Source organism: Macaca nemestrina, chromosome 1 (genome assembly GCF_043159975.1).
Source record: "Macaca nemestrina isolate mMacNem1 chromosome 1, mMacNem.hap1, whole genome shotgun sequence".
In the NCBI taxonomy this organism is placed as follows: domain Eukaryota; kingdom Metazoa; phylum Chordata; class Mammalia; order Primates; family Cercopithecidae; genus Macaca; species Macaca nemestrina.
In genome coordinates this window covers 62,580,669-62,601,394 of record NC_092125.1, presented here as the reverse complement: position 1 = coordinate 62,601,394, position 20,726 = coordinate 62,580,669, and the positions used below count along the sequence as shown (strand labels likewise).

General features: G+C 47.2%; 1 protein-coding gene across 3 annotated transcripts in view; it reads left to right on the top strand.

Moving 5' to 3' along the window:
- LOC105484797 (phosphatidylinositol-4-phosphate 3-kinase catalytic subunit type 2 beta) overlaps window positions 1-20,179 on the top strand; it is a 71,647-nt gene extending 51,468 nt beyond the window's left edge. For all 3 annotated transcript variants that reach the window (XM_011746768.3, XM_011746765.3, XM_011746769.2), the window contains 13 exons: window positions 817-909; window positions 2,050-2,179; window positions 3,317-3,453; window positions 8,130-8,299; window positions 8,789-8,945; window positions 9,310-9,419; window positions 10,339-10,540; window positions 10,956-11,080; window positions 12,717-12,834; window positions 14,539-14,620; window positions 15,005-15,111; window positions 17,046-17,174; window positions 17,743-20,179. In XM_011746768.3, the coding sequence (XP_011745070.2) occupies window positions 817-909; window positions 2,050-2,179; window positions 3,317-3,453; window positions 8,130-8,299; window positions 8,789-8,945; window positions 9,310-9,419; window positions 10,339-10,540; window positions 10,956-11,080; window positions 12,717-12,834; window positions 14,539-14,620; window positions 15,005-15,111; window positions 17,046-17,174; window positions 17,743-17,931 (1,749 nt within the window). In that variant the 3' untranslated portion in view covers window positions 17,932-20,179. The remainder of the gene's footprint in view (window positions 1-816; window positions 910-2,049; window positions 2,180-3,316; window positions 3,454-8,129; window positions 8,300-8,788; window positions 8,946-9,309; window positions 9,420-10,338; window positions 10,541-10,955; window positions 11,081-12,716; window positions 12,835-14,538; window positions 14,621-15,004; window positions 15,112-17,045; window positions 17,175-17,742) is intronic.
- Window positions 20,180-20,726: the final 547 nt, after the last annotated feature.

Genomic DNA, 20,726 nt, shown 5'->3' with positions numbered 1-20,726 from the left:
ACCTTTTCCTCAGGGGTCTCAGCTCACCCCCATGTAACATGGTGAGGATTATGTTATCCTGTCTCTCCTCTACCCACACATGGCAGAAATAGAAAGGAGAAACAAGATGCAGAAGGGCTGTGAACTCTGTTTAAAGACAGAGTGAGGGCACAGACTGGGGTATGGGCGCAGGTGAGCATCTCCATCTAAGCTGTAAAATAAGAGAGAGATTAGGAAGAAAGGCCTCTTTGTGCCGCTTCCCATTCCTCATGTGTATGGACTTTTAGAAGCCTGACAGCTCGCAGGGTGGAGGAATTGGGTTGGAGGCTGGGCAGCTGGGCAGGTGTCTTTCTCTGATGATGTTGGGGATGAAGTCAGGGGTAGTGGTGGTGATAGCTGTCATCTGTCATTTATTGAGCACTCTCTTTGCCCGGCCCTGTTCTGAGTGCTTAACGTTGGTTATGGCATTTCATCCTCACAACTCTTAGGACATGGGTACTGTTGGGAGTCCCCTTTTACAGAGGAGTAAACTGAGGTATAGGTGGGACATGTGATTTACCAGAGGTCACACAACTAGTAAGCTGTGTGCAGAATGAACTAACAGGCTGAGAGGTCAAGTGCTGGAACTGAGGTCATAACAAACTGAATTGGGATGATGACTATAACGAGAGAAGGAAGGAAGTTGGGTTCCTGAGAAATCCGGAAGAAACAGTGAGCAGGTCTTGGGTGGACCGGCAGCAGGAGGGAGGCGGCATCTTGGTCTGAAGTGGAGAGGTCGTTATCCTTTCCTGGCACAGGCTACTCTGACCCTTGTCACTATCCTTTTCACCATGGCAGGACTGTTCCTACTTCAACTCCAATGCTGTCCCCCTCAAACTCTCCTTCCAAAATGTGGATCCCCTGGGTGAGAACATCCGTGTCATCTTCAAGGTGAGAATACTTTACTCAAGCCTGGTGGACCAGGGTGGGAGAGAGAAGGAGGCAGCCTAGAGTGGCATTAAGTAGCTTCTGGGTGGTTCTCTTCCCACCGTTCCATGCTGTCTTAATGTAGGAAAGACGATCAGGTGAAAAAGGATTTAGACGAATTCTGCATGGCCTCAGAGGGCTAAGAACAGAGTGTTAGGTATAGGGAGGCAACTCACAGCTCAATATCCCGAGTGCTTTCTAGGAGGCAGAGCTCCCTCAACAATGGGTTGGGTAAGATGGTGATCCACTTGTCCCTCAGGTATTCAGGCAGAGGCTGAATGTCACATGGCAGGGCTGCTGAAGAGGAAATTAATATATCAGGTGCAGGTCCAACTAGATGAACCCTGAGGTCCCTTCTAACTCTGATGTATCCACAATTCTGAGAAGTAAATGATAGTCTCAGAGTATATAATCTAACGGGGGAGACAAAATACATGCACGTGACTTAGTAACTTATATATTTGCTGTGTGCAAGTTCCAAATCCAAAGTGTAAACATTCAAGTTTAAAAAAAGGCCTGATGGCCTGGGCGTGGCACCTCATGCCTATAATCCCAGCACTTGGGGAGGCTGAGGCATGCAGATCACTTGAGGTGAGGAGTTTGAGACCAGCCTGGCCAAGATGGTGAGACCCCATCTCTACTACAAATACAAAACAAAATTAGCTGGGCGTGGTGGCAGGCACCTGTAATTCCAGCTACTTGGGAGGCTGAGGTGGGAGAATCACTTGAATCCGGGAGACAGAGGTTGCAGTGAGCCAAGATTGTGCCACTGCACTCCAGGCTGGGTGACAGAGTGAGACAACATTATCTCAAAAAAAAAAAAAAAAAAGCCTGATGGTCAGAGGGGCTACATGCAGAAGTGGACCGTGAATTTAATTCAGATGGGGCCATGGGATTGAGGGACAAGCTGGAACAACACATGGGCAAACTGGGAAGGTTCCTGGGCCATCTTTGACCTGGTCTGAGCTGAGTGAGCAGGTCAGGGATATGAGGACGGGGAACTCCCTGTCACTGTTAGTTTAGGGTCAAGGTTCAGCACTTGGGAGACCTGAGAGCTGGGGAGGCAGTGGAGACGGGATCTGGTCACTTTCTCCCTCCATCCAGTGTGGGGACGACCTTCGCCAGGACATGCTGACGCTGCAGATGATTCGCATCATGAGCAAGATCTGGGTCCAGGAGGGGCTGGACATGCGCATGGTCATCTTCCGCTGCTTCTCCACTGGCCGGGGCAGAGGTCAGTTGGGGGTGGGAGTGAGGGTGGTGGACGGGACCCCTTTGCTTATTGTCCTTCCGCCCATTGCCAACACAAACTGTGTCCTCCTCCAGGAAAGTGAAAAGGGCAAGATTATTTCATGAGAAGCTGTGGGATAGCCTTAAAAGGGAGGCATGGGAGAGAGACTGTTATAAAGTGAAACAGACTTGGCGCTGTAACAGCCAAGCATGTTGTGTAGACTTTGGATCCTGATTAAAACAAACCAATTGTAAGGAAATAGTTTTTGGGGCAGGCATGGTAGCTCATGCCTGTAATCCCAGCACTTTGGGAAGCTGAGATGGGAGAATTGCTTGAGCTCAGGAATGTTTGAGACCAACCTAGACACAGAGCGAAACCTCATCTCTAATAAAAATGATAAAAAATTAGCCGGGTCCAATGGCATGTGCCTGCAGTCCCAACTCTTCGGGAGGCTGAGGCAGATGGATCGCTTGAGTCCAGGAGTTCGAAGCTGTAGTAAGCCATGATGGTGCCACTGTACTTCAGACTGGGTGACAGAGTGAGACCCTGTGTGAAAAAAAAAAAATGTGGAGATATATATATATATATATATAGAGAGAGAGAGAGAGAGAGAGAGAGAGAGAGAGAGAGAGACAATGGGGGAAATTTGAATATAGATTGAGTTAGATTAAAGAGTGATTGTTAATTTTTTGGATGTGACAATGGCATGGTGTCTTTGTTAATTACATTTGAAATATTTATGAGTGAAATAAAGTATCTGGGATTTGCTTTAAAATACTCCAACCAAGGTGGCAGGGAGTGGAGAAATAGGGTTGTGTGATTAGCAAACAAGATTAGCAAAATGTTGACAATTTTTGAAGCTGGGTGATTGTTACATGTATTTTTAAATTCCTGTAGTAAAAGCTAAAAACAAAGGGAGCAGCAGCTATGAACTGGAGAGACCAAAAAGTCACAGTATGGAATAGGAAATGTGGGAATGACCTTCCTTTCTATGGTTATTCTTTTCCTGTTATCATCAGACTTAGTCCAAATGCCTTACACCTTAATTTATAGAGGAGCATGAGCACCGTCCTTGTAGTCCTCTCCCTGCAGTCCCCTTCATTCTGGTCTGGAACGTGACCCCCATTTCTCCCCTCACAGGGATGGTGGAGATGATCCCTAATGCTGAGACCCTGCGTAAGATCCAGGTGGAGCATGGGGTGACCGGCTCGTTCAAGGACCGGCCCCTGGCAGACTGGCTGCAGAAACACAACCCTGGGGAGGACGAGTATGAGAAGGTAGGGTTGGGGGTGGGGAGTGCATCTGGGGTGCGTGTGCCTGATGCCAGCACACAACTCTTTAACCACAAGACCCGCACTTGCTCAGAGAAGACAGCTCAGCTTTGTTGGCAGAAGGACCTACCCTTTCTTCGTTGACTGGTGCCTCCAGATAGCTAGGGGTGACTCACTCAAATGCCTCTTGTAAGCTGGCTGAGAAAATCCCCTGATACTGGACTGAGAAACTTTCATTGAGTTCCCCTGGCAGATTAAGCCTTGGAGGAGGCGCCAGCTTTTGAGAACCTACCTGTATCCCTCCCAGTTGTGGATCTTGTTCAACTTCCCTTGTGTTCTTAGAGGGATCAGTGGTACTTTCTAGAATAAGAGTTGGTTGGAAGAGACTTTAGAGATCCCTTTATTCCAGCCCCTTCTTTTCATAGCTGTGAATTAAGACTCACTCACTCACTCCTAGTTATGGAGCTGATGTGTGGCAAGGCTGTAACTCAAAGCTAGGATTGAGGTTAGATATGAGACAGGGCCGGGCACGGTGGCTCAAGCCTGTAATCCCAGCACTTTGGGAGGCCGAGACGGGCGGATCACGAGGTCAGGAGATCGAGACCATCCTGGCTGACACGGTGAAACCCCATCTCTACTAAAAAATACAAAAAACTAGCCGGGCGAGGTGGCGGGCGCCTGTAGTCCCAGCTACTCAGGAGGCTGAGGCAGGAGAATGGCGTGAACCCGGGAGGCAGAGCTTGCAGTGAGCCGAGATCTGGCCACTGCACTCCAGCCTGGGCGGCAGAGCGAGACTCCGTCTCAAAAAAAAAAAAAAAAAAAAAAAAAAAAAAAAAAAAAAAAAAAAAAAAAAAGATATGAGACAGACGAGTGAAAAGAGGGCTGGCTGGTTCGTGATGAACGAAGATTAGATTAGAAGTGGAGCTTTCCTGGGTGGTAGGGCCTTGGTAGCCTGCTACGGTCCATGGGCTGTTCCCAGCCTCACAACTCTAGTCTCTTGGTTAATTAGGTTGAGGGAAGTAGGGACACTGGGAAGGAACAAATCACAATAACCAAACTCACAAGAGACTGGCTATATGCCAGAATGCTAATTCATATAATTTTAACTTCAAGGGACCCAAATACTAATTTATATTGATCAATGTACTTTATCCTGGAGGGAAAACCAGCATGGGCAGCCAAGGTATAATCAGAACATTGTTCAGTGAATGTGTAATTAGATGATCTTAAATGGCTTTCAGTGTTTGTGTTCTCCAGGGCTTAATTCCTGGTCAGCTGGGCCCTCTTTGCACTCTTCTTGTGCCAGCTCATTGTCTTATGACTTCAACTACCACCTAAATGTTGATGACCGCTGAAGCCATTCCTCTAGCCCTCTTCCCTTCCTCCAGGTGGCTCTATAGCCACCTTCTTGCTGGACTTTTCCACTTATGTTTCACCCACGTCTCAAACTCAGTGTAGGCAAAACAGCCCGCTGTCTCTCCTTTGCCTCTTGAAACCTGCTTTTTGTGTTTGCTGTTAGTCAATTGTGCGACTCTCTCTGTGCGTTTACCCAGGCAAAGCCACGGTCTTCCTGATGCTTCCCTCTATCTCACTTCTGTACCAAGCTCTGTTTATTCTTCTTCCCATCGATCTCTCAAACCTGTCCTCTTCTTTCTATTTTGTTACCATTGATTTCGTTCAGCTCTTTGCTGTCGGTCCCCTGAACCACTGGAATGCCTCTCCTCCATCTAGAGCCAGCCTCTGCTTGATTTCAGAGGTTTTTTTTTTTTTTTAAATGCAGATAAGTTCTTCAAAGCCTCCCTGTGTCCTAACAGATAAGTCCAACATCCATAGCATTGCACACAGAGCCTTTTACAATCCAGCCCTGCTGACTCCTGTAATCCCATCCACTGCAACCTACCACCTTATGCTAACCTATGCTCCAACTAGGTTACTAGCTGGATCATAGGCGAGGGTTACTACTTTCATTTCCGCAGTACTGTAGGGAATACTATTTCCTTTACCCGGAAAGTCTTCCCTCCTCATTCTTCAAAACTCTACCGCTCTATGCTATACATTTCAAGACCCTCTACCTTTGGAGAGGAGTAATGATTTTTTTTCCTTTCTGCTACCAACGCCCACATATACTTACTCTTTATACTAACATGCATTTTTCAGATACTAAACACCCATATGCAGAGGCACTGTACTAGGTGCTGGAGTTATGATTACTCCCTGCCAATGTAATAGTCATATATGTGTAAATGTGTGGAAATAATACTAAATAATAAATGTACAAATGTACAAAAATATAATATAAAAATAAATGCACAGAAGAATGTATGAGAATACACACACACAGAAACTAACTCTGCATGTTCATGTTTAATCTCAGTCTTTCAAAGATAGCTTCTCTGCTCTTCTAACCTTTCTGCAAGAATAATGCTGATAGTTTCTTTCTTTTTGAGGCAGGGTCTCACTCTCTCACCCAGGCTGGAATACAGTGGCATAATCACTGCAACCTCTACCTCCTGGGTTCATGCGATCCTCCTGACTCAGCCTCCTGAGTAGCTGGGACTACAGGCGTGTGCCACCGTGCGTGGTTAATTTTTCTGTTTTTTATGGAGATGGGGTTTTGCCATGTTACCCAGGCTGGTCTTGAACCCCTTGGTTCAAGAGATTCACCCACCTCAGCCTCCCAAAGTGCTGGAATTACAGGCATGAGCCACCACCCCCAGCAATGCTGGTAGTTTCATCTGATGACTTCCAGAAGAAATAAACTAGAGGTATTTTTCTCTTGGCCACCTACTCAGCAAGAGAGTATCCCACACCCTACACATGAAACCCTTAAATGAGGAGGCAGAATGCCCCTTTATAGCGTGAGACTTCTTGCCAGTAAGCGGCTAACACCCTGCATAACTTAGGGAGGTGAAAAGAGTTTAGTCATTTACCCACAGGCACACAACTATTTTCTCAGCCAAAATAGGATTCATTTAAGGTAGAGCATCTGTGACAGGGAGAGGATTTGATAGAGATCCAGGTCAAGACTGGGAGTTATGCATTATGCTCCTTTTTAAGTGCTTTTATCCATTTATTTTACTTTCTTAGAAATAGTCTTTTTCTTCCAGAAGGTGAATGCTGTGATTTCTTTACAACCTTGCCTTGCCATTCTTTTTTTTTTTTTTTTTTTTTTTTTGAGACGGAGTCTCGCTCTGTCACCCAGGCTGGAGTGCAGTGGCCGGATCTCAGCTCACTGCAAGCTCCGCCTCCCGGGTTCCCGCCATTCTCCTGCCTCAGCCTCCCGAGTAGCTGGGACTACAGGCGCCCGCCACCTCGCCCGGCTAGCTTTTTGTATTTTTTTAGTAGAGACGGTGTTTCACCGTGTTAGCCAGGATGGTCTCGATCTCCTGACCTCGTGATCCGCCCGTCTCGGCCTCCCAAAGTGCTGGGATTACAGGCTTGAGCCACCGCGCCCAGCCAACCTTGCCATTCTTAGAAAGTTTCCAGTGGTTCCATCATCAGGTTGTAATTCGACAAGTAGCTGGGGTGGGTGCCTTCTGTGTGGAGCTAGTTTTGCAATAGGCCGTGTGAAATAGGCAAGAAGCTGTTAGGAGAACAGATCTCTAAACCCCATGGGACTGAAAGGACCAAGTAAACACTGTACGAATGGAGGTGACAGTGCATCTGTAGGGGTTCAGAGAAGGAGGAGTCAGTGTGAGCTGGGAAGGTCTGGAAAGATATGAGACTCGAGGTCATTGAAGGATGATGGGTGGAGATTTATGGAAGGAGGCAAGGAGGGCGGGCATTCCATATCTAGTAAGCTTTCCCTCGTTCCTAATTTCACGCATTCCTACCTGGCTATGACGATCATTGCCCTCTGCTGATGTCTTTCCTGAGTTCGTAGGAATTCTACAAACCTCACGAAGAGGATTTCAAAGGCAGGAGTGGTCTGCTTCCTCATTCCATGTATTTTTTCTTCCTGGAAAGACAGATAAAGGGATGGATGTTGACCAGACAAAATAAGATGGAGTCAACCCCCCACCACTCCTCTCCTGCTTTAAATTCAGAAATATTTCTAACATATTTTACCAACTAGAGATGTCTGATTTTCAAGTGTAAAACACTCTCTAGATGTGTTAAGCTGCCTCAGCTCTTCTTTGGAGTGCAGTGACTTTAATTAGATTAGCATTTAGCTGTTACCAAGAACTCTGGAAATGGGAATTTTATTTGGGGCAGAAAGAAGGATGATAGAATTCTGAGCAGGGTCAGGAAAAGATTCTTAAATTGGCTGCCTCAGTGGCTGTACTTAAGATCATCATGGCCAGTTGGGGAAGTTGTAAATGTCAGTCTTCCCATCTCTTAAGGTCCCCTCAGTCTGGGCTGATCAAGTCTGGGTTCTTGGATCAATCCACTGTCTTTCCAACCAATCTCCCTAGGAGAAAGAAAAGAGAAGATGGTATTCAGATGAAGTGGTGAAGACATATATATAAACCTCCATCTTCTCCATAACACATGGGAGATGTTTCTGTGTAAGTGTGTAAGTTAGTACATGATGAAGGATGAACAGACAGATGTGAGACACTGTTGGAGTTCACAAAAGAGAGAGAGGCCAGGGCTGGTTGAGTTCTGTCTGGCTGTGGCCCCTGGAGTCCTTCCAAGCCAGCTTTATGTGCTCTCCTCCCATCTGCCTTGACCCCTCCCAGGCTGTGGAGAACTTTATCTACTCCTGCGCTGGCTGCTGCGTGGCCACGTACGTCTTGGGCATCTGTGACCGACATAACGACAACATCATGCTGAAGACCACTGGTCACATGTTCCACATTGATTTTGGCCGCTTCCTGGGCCATGCCCAGATGTTTGGCAACATCAAGCGGTAAGTGATCTCCTGAAGCCAGGGTGTGAGTGGAGGGCAAGGAGGTGAGCAACAGTGGTTCAGAGCTGGGACACAAGCCCATGACGGAAGCAGCTGGGCCTCAGTTCATGGTCCCAGGGCTGAGCAGCATTGGAGGAGAGAAGACTGATAAAGAGGTCAAGTCCTTGCAGGGCCTTGCAGAAGAATGTGGGGACCAGCTGTTCTTCCCTACCAAGGACTGAACAAAGGGAAATGAACCCAAACTGTAGCAAAAAGGAACGCAATCAGATCTCCAGAAAAAAACATTGCCAGCTCACAGATAAGGAACCAATGAAGGATATAGAGATCTTTTAAGATTAAGGTAGGAAAGGAACAAAGAAAAAGTTAGAGCCCCATCTATCCAGTGTGTCCATGTGATCAGGGATGAGGGAAACTGACCCCTGATGCAGCCCATATGGTGGGCTTCCTCCTCCATGTTGACCTTCTACCTGTATGTTCCCCTTGGCTCAGGGACCGTGCCCCCTTTGTCTTCACCTCGGACATGGCGTATGTCATCAACGGGGGTGACAAGCCTTCCAGCCGCTTCCATGATTTTGTTGACCTTTGCTGCCAAGCCTACAACCTCATTCGCAAGCACACCCACCTCTTCCTCAACCTTCTGGGCCTGGTGAGGAGCTCCATCCCTTTCCGAACACCTTCTTATTACCTGGCACCATCTTTAAGACTTCCCTGTCTTGCTGCAGAGGATTTCTAGAGATTTACCTCTCTGAGCCCCAACTGAATACCTGCCTGCTCTAGATAAAGGCAGGGACCCAGACTACCTGAGGACAATGATGTCTGTGTAGGTGTCTGACTCCCTGCTCCAGCCCCTCAGTTCCTGTGGCCCTCCAGCCACTGCCCACAGCATCTGTCTACCACCCTCTAGAAGGGTTAGGGAGCCTAGCTGTAGAAAACCTTGCCTAAGGGTGGTGAAGCAGCAAGAACTCTCTGTTGTTACAGGCACCCTCTCTTCTTCTTTCTGCTCCTTCTAGATGTTGTCCTGTGGGATCCCTGAGCTCTCAGACCTGGAGGACCTCAAGTATGTGTACGATGCCCTGAGGCCTCAGGACACAGAGGCCAATGCCACTACCTACTTCACTAGGTAACATGATTCCCTAAGCGAATCAGCACTGCCCACCCTGAGTAATTCCCAGCCCACTGGATTGGCAGGAGGAGGACTGGGGAAAGGTAAAAGGCTTAGCTCAGATGCTAGAGCCTAGAACTGACCACGTGGATATATTGTCCCAACTTTGCCCATGATTTAGGTAAATCATTTTGCTTCTCTCAGCCTTGGTTTCCCATCTGTGTTTTGATGCTACCCTTTGCACACAAGAGTATTTGCCATCACTCTTATCTACATTCTCACCAGGTCCCAGTCAAATATTTTGTCTGTGGGGCAATGTATAATGTGGCTTTTGTAATAATTTTTAACTTTCTGGGTCAGACCCTTCCCCCTTGCCAAAATATAGAGTTCCATGATTCAGTTTCCTTATATTTGACAATGTTTTTAGGCACGCTGTGTGTGAGAGCAAGGATGCGTTTATCTATGAATGCCTACAAAATGTTGTCCACGCAGATAATGTTCTCCACTCTTTTTGGAACTCAGAGAATTAAACTTTCTCTGTTAGGTCTCCTAACACAGGACCTCTCCCTCTGAATTGAAATCTCTAGATTCAACAGTGCTTGGTGAGGTTCTATTGTACTGAACCTTGAAATTTTTTGACCATGATATTTAGACATTTACACAGGGTTCCTAGTTCCTTTCTACCTTGGTTTGATGGTCTTTGGCTCAGGTGGGCAGCCAGGGGAGGAGATAAGACCCTAGGGTTCACATGAGCAAATTGCATGAGATAATTGTGTGCCAATCATTTGCTTTATGGGGATATGACACAGAAAAATGGTTTGTCTGAGCTGAGCTGATTGTTAGTCTCAGTAGTCAGGAATATTCCTTGGAACACCCCTGTCGAGGCAGCAGGAATTTGGGTTCATAGTTATATCCTCTTTTCTCATCCTCCTGCCAGGTTGATTGAGTCCAGCCTGGGCAGTGTAGCCACAAAGCTCAATTTTTTCATCCATAATCTGGCTCAGATGAAGTTCACGGGCTCAGATGACCGGCTGACCCTCTCCTTTGCCTCCCGAACACACACTCTCAAGAGCTCTGGCCGAATCAGTGATGTTTTCCTCTGCCGCCATGAGAAAATCTTCCACCCCAACAAAGGCTATGTAAGTGTTTTCTCCAATCTGACCCCCTTTCTTGCTCTCTGCTGACCCTAGTTTATTGGGGTCCTGACTTTTTTCACATTTGCACAGTGGGCACAGGAGTTGACCAAGCGTCCTGTGCTGGGAGCAGTCCTGGACCACTTCCCTCTCCTTTGCTCACGTGACCTGCCTAGAATTGGGGAACTGAATTGAATGGTTATTCCCTCTGAGTCAAGGATCCTGGCGACATATGTGGGAAGTCTGCTTTTAGATTCCTGTGTATGTGCTATCATCTGTCTCCACTGGAGAGACTCTTGCCCTCTTCCTTCTGGAACGTGCCCCTCCCCTCAGCACATACATACACTTCCAGACCTTTCCTACCCCCTTCACTGGGTGCAGAGTGCTCGGCAGGTACACCCTAAGATCTGGACCTTTGCAGATATATGTGGTAAAGGTGATGCGAGAGAACACTCACGAGGCCACCTATATCCAGCGGACCTTTGAGGAGTTCCAGGAATTACACAATAAGCTGCGGCTGCTCTTCCCTTCTTCCCACTTGCCCAGGTAGCTGCCCCCTTTACCATCTGCACAGAGGGATGCGGGGGAGGGGGAAAGGATACGGGATGGGAGTTGGGCAGGACTGCAGGGGCAGAAAATACCCTTTTGGACTAAAGATCTGCCTGCTTTGCTTGGCCTGGTATGGAGTTTGATGACAAGTGCTCCCCCTGCTGGCCAAGCTCTCCTTGCATGCAAGAGCTCTCACTCCGGGCCCCCTGACCAGAAGGGAAGGCATGGTGAATTTGATGTTTCAAAATTTCTAATTTTTTAAAGAGTTACACCATTTTTCAAATGGATAAGCAAAATGTCATATGTACATACAGTGGGATATTATTCAGCATTTAAAATGGAGGGAAATTTCGACATGGGTAACAACGTGGATGGACCTTGAGGACATTCTGCTAAGTGAAATAAGCCAGTCACAAAAAGACGAAAACGGCGTGATTCCACTTATCGGAGTTACCTGGAGTAGTCAGATTCCTAGAGACAGAAAGTAGAAAGCTAGTTGCCCAGGTCTGAGGGGAGGGAGGTGTGGTTGTTTAATGGATACAGAGCTTCAGTTTTGCAAGATGAAAAGAGCTATGAAATTGGATAGTGGCGATGGTTGCACAACAATGTGAATATGGTTAATTCCACAGAACTGTACACTTAAAAATGGTTAAGATGGCAAATTTTATGTTATATGTATTTTACTGCAATTTTTTAAAAAACTACTTTTCAGGCTGGGTGCAGTGGCTCATGCCTGTAATCCCAGCACTTTGGGAGGCCGAGGTGGGCAGATTGCCTGAGGTCAGGAGTTCGAGAGCAGCCTGGCCAACATGGTGAAACCCCATCTCTACTAAAAATACAAAAATTAGCATGGTGGCATGCTTTTATAATCCCAGCTACTCAGGAGGCTGAGGCAGGAGAATTGCTTGAACCCAGGAGGCACAGGTTGCAGTGAGCTGAGATTACGTGACTGTACTCCAGCCTGGGCGACAAAGCGAGACTCAGTCTCAAGACATACATACAACTTTTTAAATGAATTTTTTGGCTGGGTGCGGTGGCTCACACCCATAATCCCAGCACTTTGGCAGGCAGAGGCGGGCAGATCATGAGCTAAGGAGTTTGAGACCAGCCTGGCCAACATGGTGAAACCCCCCTCTACTAAAAATACAAAAATTAGCTGGGCGCAATCGTGCGTGCCTGTAATCCCAGCTACTGGGGAGGCTGAGGCAGGAGAATCGCTTGAACCCGGGTGGTGGAGGTTGCAGTCAGCCGAGATTGCACCACTGTACTCCAGCCTGGGCAACAGAGCAAGACTCCATCTCAAAAAAAAAAAAAAAAAAGGATTTTTACTTTGATGGGAGAAACTGAGGGCTCCCAAGGCATTTCTGGGGAGCCACAGGACTCTGGCCAGCTGCTTGGTTTTCTTGTCTGGGGCCCTTGGAAATGTAGGTGTAAGATGCTGAGCAGGTGTCAGACCTGGGCACAGATGTGCAGCACAGGAGGAATTGTGAGGGTCCCTAGAAATGAAGGCTGCTGGGAAATGGGTGCCAGGGGACTGGAAATGCAAATGAAATGTGTGAAAAAAGCCCATTGTGTCCATTTTCTTTCCTCATCTTCACCTCCTGCATCCCTGCTGCCTACGCTGCCACACCAGCTTCCCTAGTCGCTTCGTGATCGGCCGCTCCCGGGGAGAGGCGGTGGCCGAGCGGCGGAGGGAGGAGCTAAACGGTTACATCTGGCACTTGATCCACGCAGCCCCTGAGGTGGCCGAGGTGGGTGGGCTTGCCTCTCCTCCTGGCTGTCCAGGCTGGTGGGGGTGGTTGGGGAGGCAGGGGTGGAAGCATCCAGAGCCACTAGGAGTCAGGAACAGGACTCGGGACTTCGGGGTCTGTGGGCTGAATGACCAGTGCTCTAGTCTGCAGAAGACAGGAGGCGGGTGGGTCCAGCCTCACAGGGTTATGCACAGAAATGCAATTAAACAGAAATGTGAATGCATCCAGGCACATGGTCTGAAAGTGATGAGAATGAGCAGAGCCTCAGAAAGGAAGGCTCCTCCTTGAGGAAAAAATTTTTTGAGCAGGTTGAGTATGTATTATCAACCTAGATTTTGTTTTAAAATAAGTAGTATTATAATGGCCCTAACAAAGTCATGAGGAATCCTATTATTAAATACTTTAACAAATCATCTGACCCTATTGTCCATGTTTCCTTCCTATTTGTCCATATGCAAGCATGATATTTACAGTTTTATAGTGGTCATAGCTTAAGTATAACTCTAGATTCTGAGCTTTTTTTTCCTTAGCGTTTATAGTATGCATATGCTATAACTTTCAATATCTGCTCCCCCAAACACCAACTTGCAGTACCATATTCTTAACCATTTTATTTTTGGAAGATATTTAGAGTATGTCTTTTTTTCCCCCCCAGTATTAATGTTCAAGTGAGTATTTTCACACAGTTTGTTTGTTTGTTTTTTGAGACAGGATCTTGCCCTGTCATTCAGTCTGGAGTGCGGTGGCACAATCACAGCTCACTGCAGCCTTGACCTCCCAGGCTCAAGTGATCCTCCCACCTTAGCCTCCTGAGTAGCTGGGACTATAGGCATGGGCCACCACACCCTGCTAGTTTTTGTATTTTTTTGTAAAGACAGGGTTTCACTGTGTTACCAGGCTGGTTGCAGACTCTGAGCTCAAGCAATCTTCTGGCCTCAGCCTCCCAAAATGCTGGAATTACAGGCATGAACCACTGCACTCAGCCTGTTTTTTCTTTTTAAACTTTTTAGTATTAAAACTTTAAAACATGCAGAAAAGTAGAGAAACAATATAATTAGCACCTCTATATCTATCACCTAAACAGTTAACATTTTGCTATATTTGCTTCATCTATTTTTTAGGAAATATTTTAAAATAAATTACAGGCTGGGTGCAGTGGCTCATGCCTGTAATCTTAGCACTTTGGGAGGCTGAGGCAGGTGGATCACCTGCGGTTAGGAATTTGAGACCAGCCGACATGTCTCTACTAAAAATACAAACATTAGCTGGGCGTGGTGGCGCACGCCTGTAATCTCATCTACTTGGGAGGCTGAGGTTGCAGTGAGCTAAGATTGCGCCACTGCACTGCAGCCTGGGCGTCAGAGCAAGACTCCATCTCAAACAAACAAACAAACAAAAAAGTAAATTACAGACATCGTAATACTGTACCCCCGAAATAGTATGCATCTCTAAACAATAAAGCCTCATTTTTAACATAACTACAGTATTATTATATTATCCAGTACATAGTCCATATTCAGAATTTCCCTATCATCCCCCAAATTCCTTTTACTGTTGGCTTGTTAGAGCTATAATCCACATAAGAACTGCATGTTGTTGGTTGTTATATTTCCTAAGTCTTTTTACATCTGGAACAGTCCCCTTCCTTTTTGTATTGGGCCATTGTCTTATTGAAGAATGGCCCTGTTTCTGATTCTGTTCCAGTGTGATTTGGTGTACACCTTCTTCCACCCACTGCCTCGGGATGAGAAGGCTATGGGCACCAGCTCAGCTCCTAAGTCCTCAGGTACAGTATCTTCTCTGAGACCTTCCTGCCAACTCCTCTGAACTACCCCAAGGGTAACTGTTTCTGCCCCAACCTCTTCTCAGTTCGCTCTCCTTGACTTGCCTCCTGTTCCTTTTCTTACTCTCCAGGGAATCCAGTTTCCCACTCAGGCTGGGGGATCCATAGCTCCTTACCTGGGTTCCCCACAGGGTGGATATTCAGTTGATTGTATCTTCAGACCCATCCCAACCCAGTTAACTCTAATCACATTCAGACTACACTTATGTAGATGCCTCATGAGTATCAGGAACCTGACGTGGAGAGGCTGGGGCAAGGGGGCTCAGAAAGAAAACAGAAACCCCTGCCTGGCCTCTTGACCCTTCTTGGTTTCGTTTGTCCCTACAGATGGCACGTGGGCCCGGCCCGTCGGAAAGGTGGGAGGGGAGGTGAAGCTGTCCATCTCCTACAAAAACAATAAACTCTTCATTATGGTGATGCATATTCGGGGCTTGGTAAGTGCCTGCACAGCCCTGATTTTTTTTTTTTTTCTTTTTTAATCTTTCTTGAGCTACTTTTTTGTCTGGGCAGACCTTCTCTGCCCCATGTCATACGGGTAACCACCACAGTCTATTGAGCATCCACCATGGACCTATAACCATAGCAAGCCTATGGTTTGACCAGGCAATACATGATACAGCTTTTTGTAGCTGTGGTCTTTGACAAGTAACCTAATCATTCTGAGCCTCATTAGAATGAGGAAAATGTTAGCACCTACCTCATAGAGTCATTATGGGGATTAAATGAGATAATGCTTGTGGAATACTTAACACCATGCCTGGTTTTATTAGAATAATGATTATTATCGTAATTACCATAAGGGAGAGGCCCAAGGGGCTCATTACCTGGCTATAATGATTCAGCAGCCACGTGACATCCTTTGAACATGATCAAGGCAGTATATAATGACTAAATTTTTGGTATGAGTTCTAAGAACATTGTGACTAGAAGAGTAAGGGAACTTTTTTTTTTTTTTTTGAGATGGAGTTTTGCTCTGTCACCCAGGCTGGAGTGCAGTGGCGCGATCTTGGCTTACTGCAACCTCCTGGGTTTGAGCGATTTTCCTGCCTCAGCCTGAGTAACTGGGACTACAGGGACATGCCACTTACACCTGGCTAATTTTTGTATTTTTTTAAATTAGAGATCGGGTTTCATCATGTTAGCTAGACTGGTCTCAAATGCCTGACTTCAGGTGATCCACCCACCTCAGCTTCCCAAAGTGCAGGGATTACAGGTGTGAGCCACCATACCCAGCCAGGAAGGGAACTTGAATACTTGCATTGTGCTGTATCCTATGTTAGGCATTTTGTGTAGGTTGGGGCAGTGGGATATGGCAGGAGGAGCATGAACATTCATCCATGTATTCTTCATTCATTCAATAAATGTTTGAGTGCCTGCTGTATACTGATACATTAGCTCTGGGTGTGGGGAAAAACAAAACAAAATCCTTGCCCTCAGGGGGCTTCCATTCTAGCTGGAAAGGGCAGACAGGCAGATAAGTAAAATATATGGCATAGAAAATGGTAGTAAGAGCTATGGCAAGAAATAAAGCAGAGAAGGAATGCTAGGATGGAATGAAGGGAGTGGAATTTGCAGTGGTCAGGGAAGGCCTCATTGCTGAGGAGGTGTCTTAGCAAGCTGGAGAAGGTGAGGGAGGGAGCCATGTTTATGCATCTGAGGGCAGACTGTCCCAGGCAAAGGGAGCAGTTAGATCCGACAGCCCAAAGCTGGGAGCCTGCCAGGGGTGCGTCAGAAACAGCAAGGGGCCCGTCAGAAACAGCAAGGGGCCAGTGGCTGAAGCCGATGGAGCAAAGTCGAGAGGAGTGGATGATGAGGTTGGAGAGGGTATGATGGACCAGCACCTTACCCCGATAGTAAGAACCCTGGCCTTTTCCCTGAATGAGATGGGTTTTGAGCAGAGGCGTGACATGATCTGACTTAGGTTTTAAAAGGATCAGGCTGGGTGTATCACTAGTTGGCTGCCCTTGAGCAAGCAACTCAATCTCTCTGACTCATATCTCTACCTCTTAGGGGTTAAGTGGACCAAATGACAAAATAGACAAGGATAGTAGATATGGTAGGAAGATACCTGGGAACATGATGTTTCACTCAAAACAGAGCACATTATGGGATGTCCCGAGGATTTGGATAAAAAGTATAGACTTGATATCATAGACAAATCAATTGATGTTTTAATAGGACACAATGTTATCACGGTAGATATTTTTATCAGAATGGAGTGAGCTTGAAAGCAGACAAATAAACTAGTTGTGCATTGCAAGACGCCAGATGGCAGATGAGAGTCTGGATCAGAGTGTGATCACAGGAATGGTGATGAAGAGACAGATGTTAAAAATCTTAACATTTTTTGGTTCTCATTCTGTTGTAGCAACTGCTCCAGGATGGAAATGACCCTGACCCCTATGTGAAAATTTACCTCCTTCCTGACCCTCAGAAAACCACTAAGAGGAAAACCAAAGTGGCCCGGAAAACCTGCAATCCTACCTACAATGAGATGGTGGGTGGGGAAAATGGTGGGGTAGGGCAGGGGTTGGCAACCTGCGCCTGTTCTCCTAGCTAAAGTCATATTGAAGACCGTATTAAGACGTCGTATGAAGGACACAGCTGTACTTTGATTTAGGTTTTGCCTGTGGCTGCTTTCATGTTGCAATGGCAGGATTGAGTAGTTGTAACATAGACCATGTGGCTTATCAAGCCTAAAAATATTTACTGTCTGTCCCCTTACATAAAAAGTTTGCCAGCCCTTTTGGGCTGGGATTTCATGGCTGGGGTCTGGCCCTATCCTGTGGGAAGGAGAAGCCTGCTGGTCCTGTGCTGAAAATGAGCAGTGGCCCCAATACAAAGCCCTCACCGGCTTGAACTCTGAGCAAAGAACAGAGTTCATTAATGCTTTCCTTGGAGTCTGTGTACCTTGTGTACCTTCTGTATGACCTGGGAGTCTGCAGGGTCAGTGCTAGCCTCAGCTGGATCAACCCCCAACAGACTTTACCATCTCTCTCTCAGGTTCCCTCTGGATTCTTCTTGTTCCTTCTCTCACCACTTCCCTCCCCCATCTCTGTTTGCAGTTGGTATATGATGGGATCCCCAAGGGAGACCTGCAGCAGCGGGAGCTCCAGCTGAGTGTGCTGAGTGAGCAGGGATTCTGGGAGAACGTCCTCCTCGGTGAGGTGAACATCCGCCTGCGAGAGCTGGACCTGGCTCAGGAGAAGACCGGCTGGTTTGCATTGGGATCTCGAAGCCATGGCACCTTGTGAGCCCAGCAGAGCCAGTACCCAGGATCCCAGGCTGGTGGTGGGAGCTGGAGGAGAGGACTCTCCCCTGCGAGACTCTTCCTTGTGAAGGGCCAGGGCCCTGGGCGGGCCCCCTGCTCGGTCCAGGTGATTCTGGCCTCTGTAGTAGGAGGCAGGGAGAGTAAGACATGCTCTGCTGTCTCTTCCTCTGGAGACTGAACTGGGTTGGTTGTGATGAGCAGCCCTTTGGAGGCTGTGAGGTTGCAGCAAAGTTTTAAGTTTACCTTGTGTCAAGGGAGCAATGCTTGGTTTGGGGAGTGTGTGGGGTGGGCTGTATGAAGTAGCATTTTGGGGGTGGATGGGCAGATATCTTTATTTTTATTTTTAAAAAATGAAATAGTGATGTTGTCCTAACTGGGACAGGAAGCCTTGCGAGAAGGGACATACCTATGCCCCAGAAGGCAAGAGAGGAAGACTATTTGGACTTTTTGTATGATTAAGGTTCTTATTGGACTTTCCCCTAGGTTTTTTTTTGTTGTTGTTGTTGTTGTTTTGTTTTCTAGCTATAGGAACTATTAGGGGAGGGGCCCAGTGGGTCCTCGGCCAGAGCCCTCTCTAAGGACAGGTTGGGGCAGGCTGGGGAGGGCTGCCTGTGCTGGACTGAGGCTTGCGCCACTGGGCCTTTCTGATTTTGCCTCCAAAGGAGAGCGCTGTGATACCTACATGTGTAAGGAAGGGCCTTCCGTATTGGGGTTCTGCCAAGGACCCGTATTCAGGGACCCATGCTCTTTTTGGGGGACTTTTCCTTTTGTCTTCCCTACTTTATTAGGACTTGCCCTGAATACCATTTTCTACTCCTTGCCCCTTCATTCTCCCGGCCCTTCTGGGGGTCAGCTGGTCTCTATGAATAGGCTGGGGGTGCTTCCCCATAGGTCTCTCCCTTCATTTCTCTCTGGTGGGACAAAATGCTGACTTAGTCCTTAGATGTAGTTTCACCCAAGAGCATCTTGGCCCTAGGAAGAGGTCCCTGGGCTGCAGATGCCACTGTGACTGCTTGCTAGGTAGCCTCTGGAAAGCATTCACCATCCATCACTCCCCACTTCTTTCTGCTGTGCTGCTTCCTTCCCAAACTCCATTTCTGTCACCCTTTTTATGAGACTTCTCCTCATTCTGTGGGGCCATAAACCTATTTAGTCTGGAGCCAAAGGGATGCCCTATCTGAAGGAAAGGGGCATGGGGTGGGGGATTCCATCAAAACTGTTATTTTTTGCCCCATGATTTTTCTTTGGTCAGTAGGAGGCTGGATTGGAGTGGTGATTATTCCCCTGGAGCTAAGCTCAGGAGCCCAAAGGGAGAGACTGAGACTGAGTCTCTTATCTCTTCATATTCTTTATTCCCTACCAGATGGTGTTTTTTTTTTTTTTTTTAATTTTTTTTGGAGACAGAGTCTCGCTCTGTCACCAGGCTGGAGTGCAGTGGCATGATCTCGGCTCACTGCAACCTCTGCCTCCCAGGTTCAAGCGATTCTCCTACCCCAGCCTCCTAAGTACCTTGGAATACAGGCATGCACCACCACGCCCAGCTAATTTTTTGTATTTTTAGTAGAGATGGGGTTTCACCATGTTGGCCAGGCTGGTCTCGATCTCTTGACCTCGTGATCTGCCTGCCTCGGCCTCCCAAAGTGCTGGGATTACAGGTGTGAGCCACCACGCCCGGCCCCAGATGGATTTTACATTTGCTCTTTTGTGTTTCACTCCAAAGGGTTGTCTTCCTTGCCAAAAAGAGGGAGGGACTTGGAATTTGATATTAACTTTTAAAACCAGAAGCGGCTGGATATTTCCCATGATTGGGAAAAGAGTGAAATGAGGACATTCTGTAAACCGTCCCTCCCTAATTCCAAGGATCAGAAACTCCCCGTTTTGCTGACTCATTCCATAACTGGAGAAAGAAGCTCCATTGACCGAAGCCACAGGGCAGCACGGAAGTTTAAATTTTCTCTAAAATTAAAATGTCAAGGATAAAGCTGGCTGCTTCCGGTGGGGGGAAGGGGAGTGGGGAGTGGGTGGTGAAACTTTTCCAGATGAACGGACCATAAATGTGTTACTGGCTCTGTGCCTGTAGCTCATTTTATTATGACCCTGTATGCTCCTGATTTAAAGAGATCTGTGTACTGTTTACTTCCCACTTCCCAGAGTCCCTTGTATCTCCTTTCTTGGGAATTGTATTTTCTAATAAATGACATTTGAGAAAAAAATGAAATGATAATTTTATTTATTTTTTTGACACAGGGTCTCTCTCAGTCGCCCAGGCTTGGAGTGCAGTGGTGAGATCTAGGCTCACTGCAACCTCCACCTCCTGGACTCCATCCATCCTCCCACCTCAGCCTTCCCAGTAGCTGGGACCACAGGTGCACATCACCATGCCTGGCTAATTTTTTTTATTCTTTGTAGAGACAGGGTTTTGCCATGTTTCCCAGGCTGGTCTTGAACTCCTGGGCTCAAGTGATCCACCTGCCTCAGCCTCCCATAATTTTTTTTTTTTTTTTTTTTTTTTTTGAGACTGAATCTTGCTCTGTTGCCCAGGCCGGAGTGCAGTGGTGCAATCTTGGCTCACTGCAAGCTCCGCCTCCCGAGTTCAAGTGATTCTCCTGCCTCAGCCTCCCGAGTAGCTGGGACTACAGGTGCCCACCACCACACCCGGCTAATTTTTTGTATTTTTAGTAGAGACGGGTTTTCACCCTGTTAGCCAGGATGGTCTCAATCTCCTGACCTCGTGATCCGCCCGTCTTGGCCTCCCAAAGTGCTGGGATTACAGGCGTG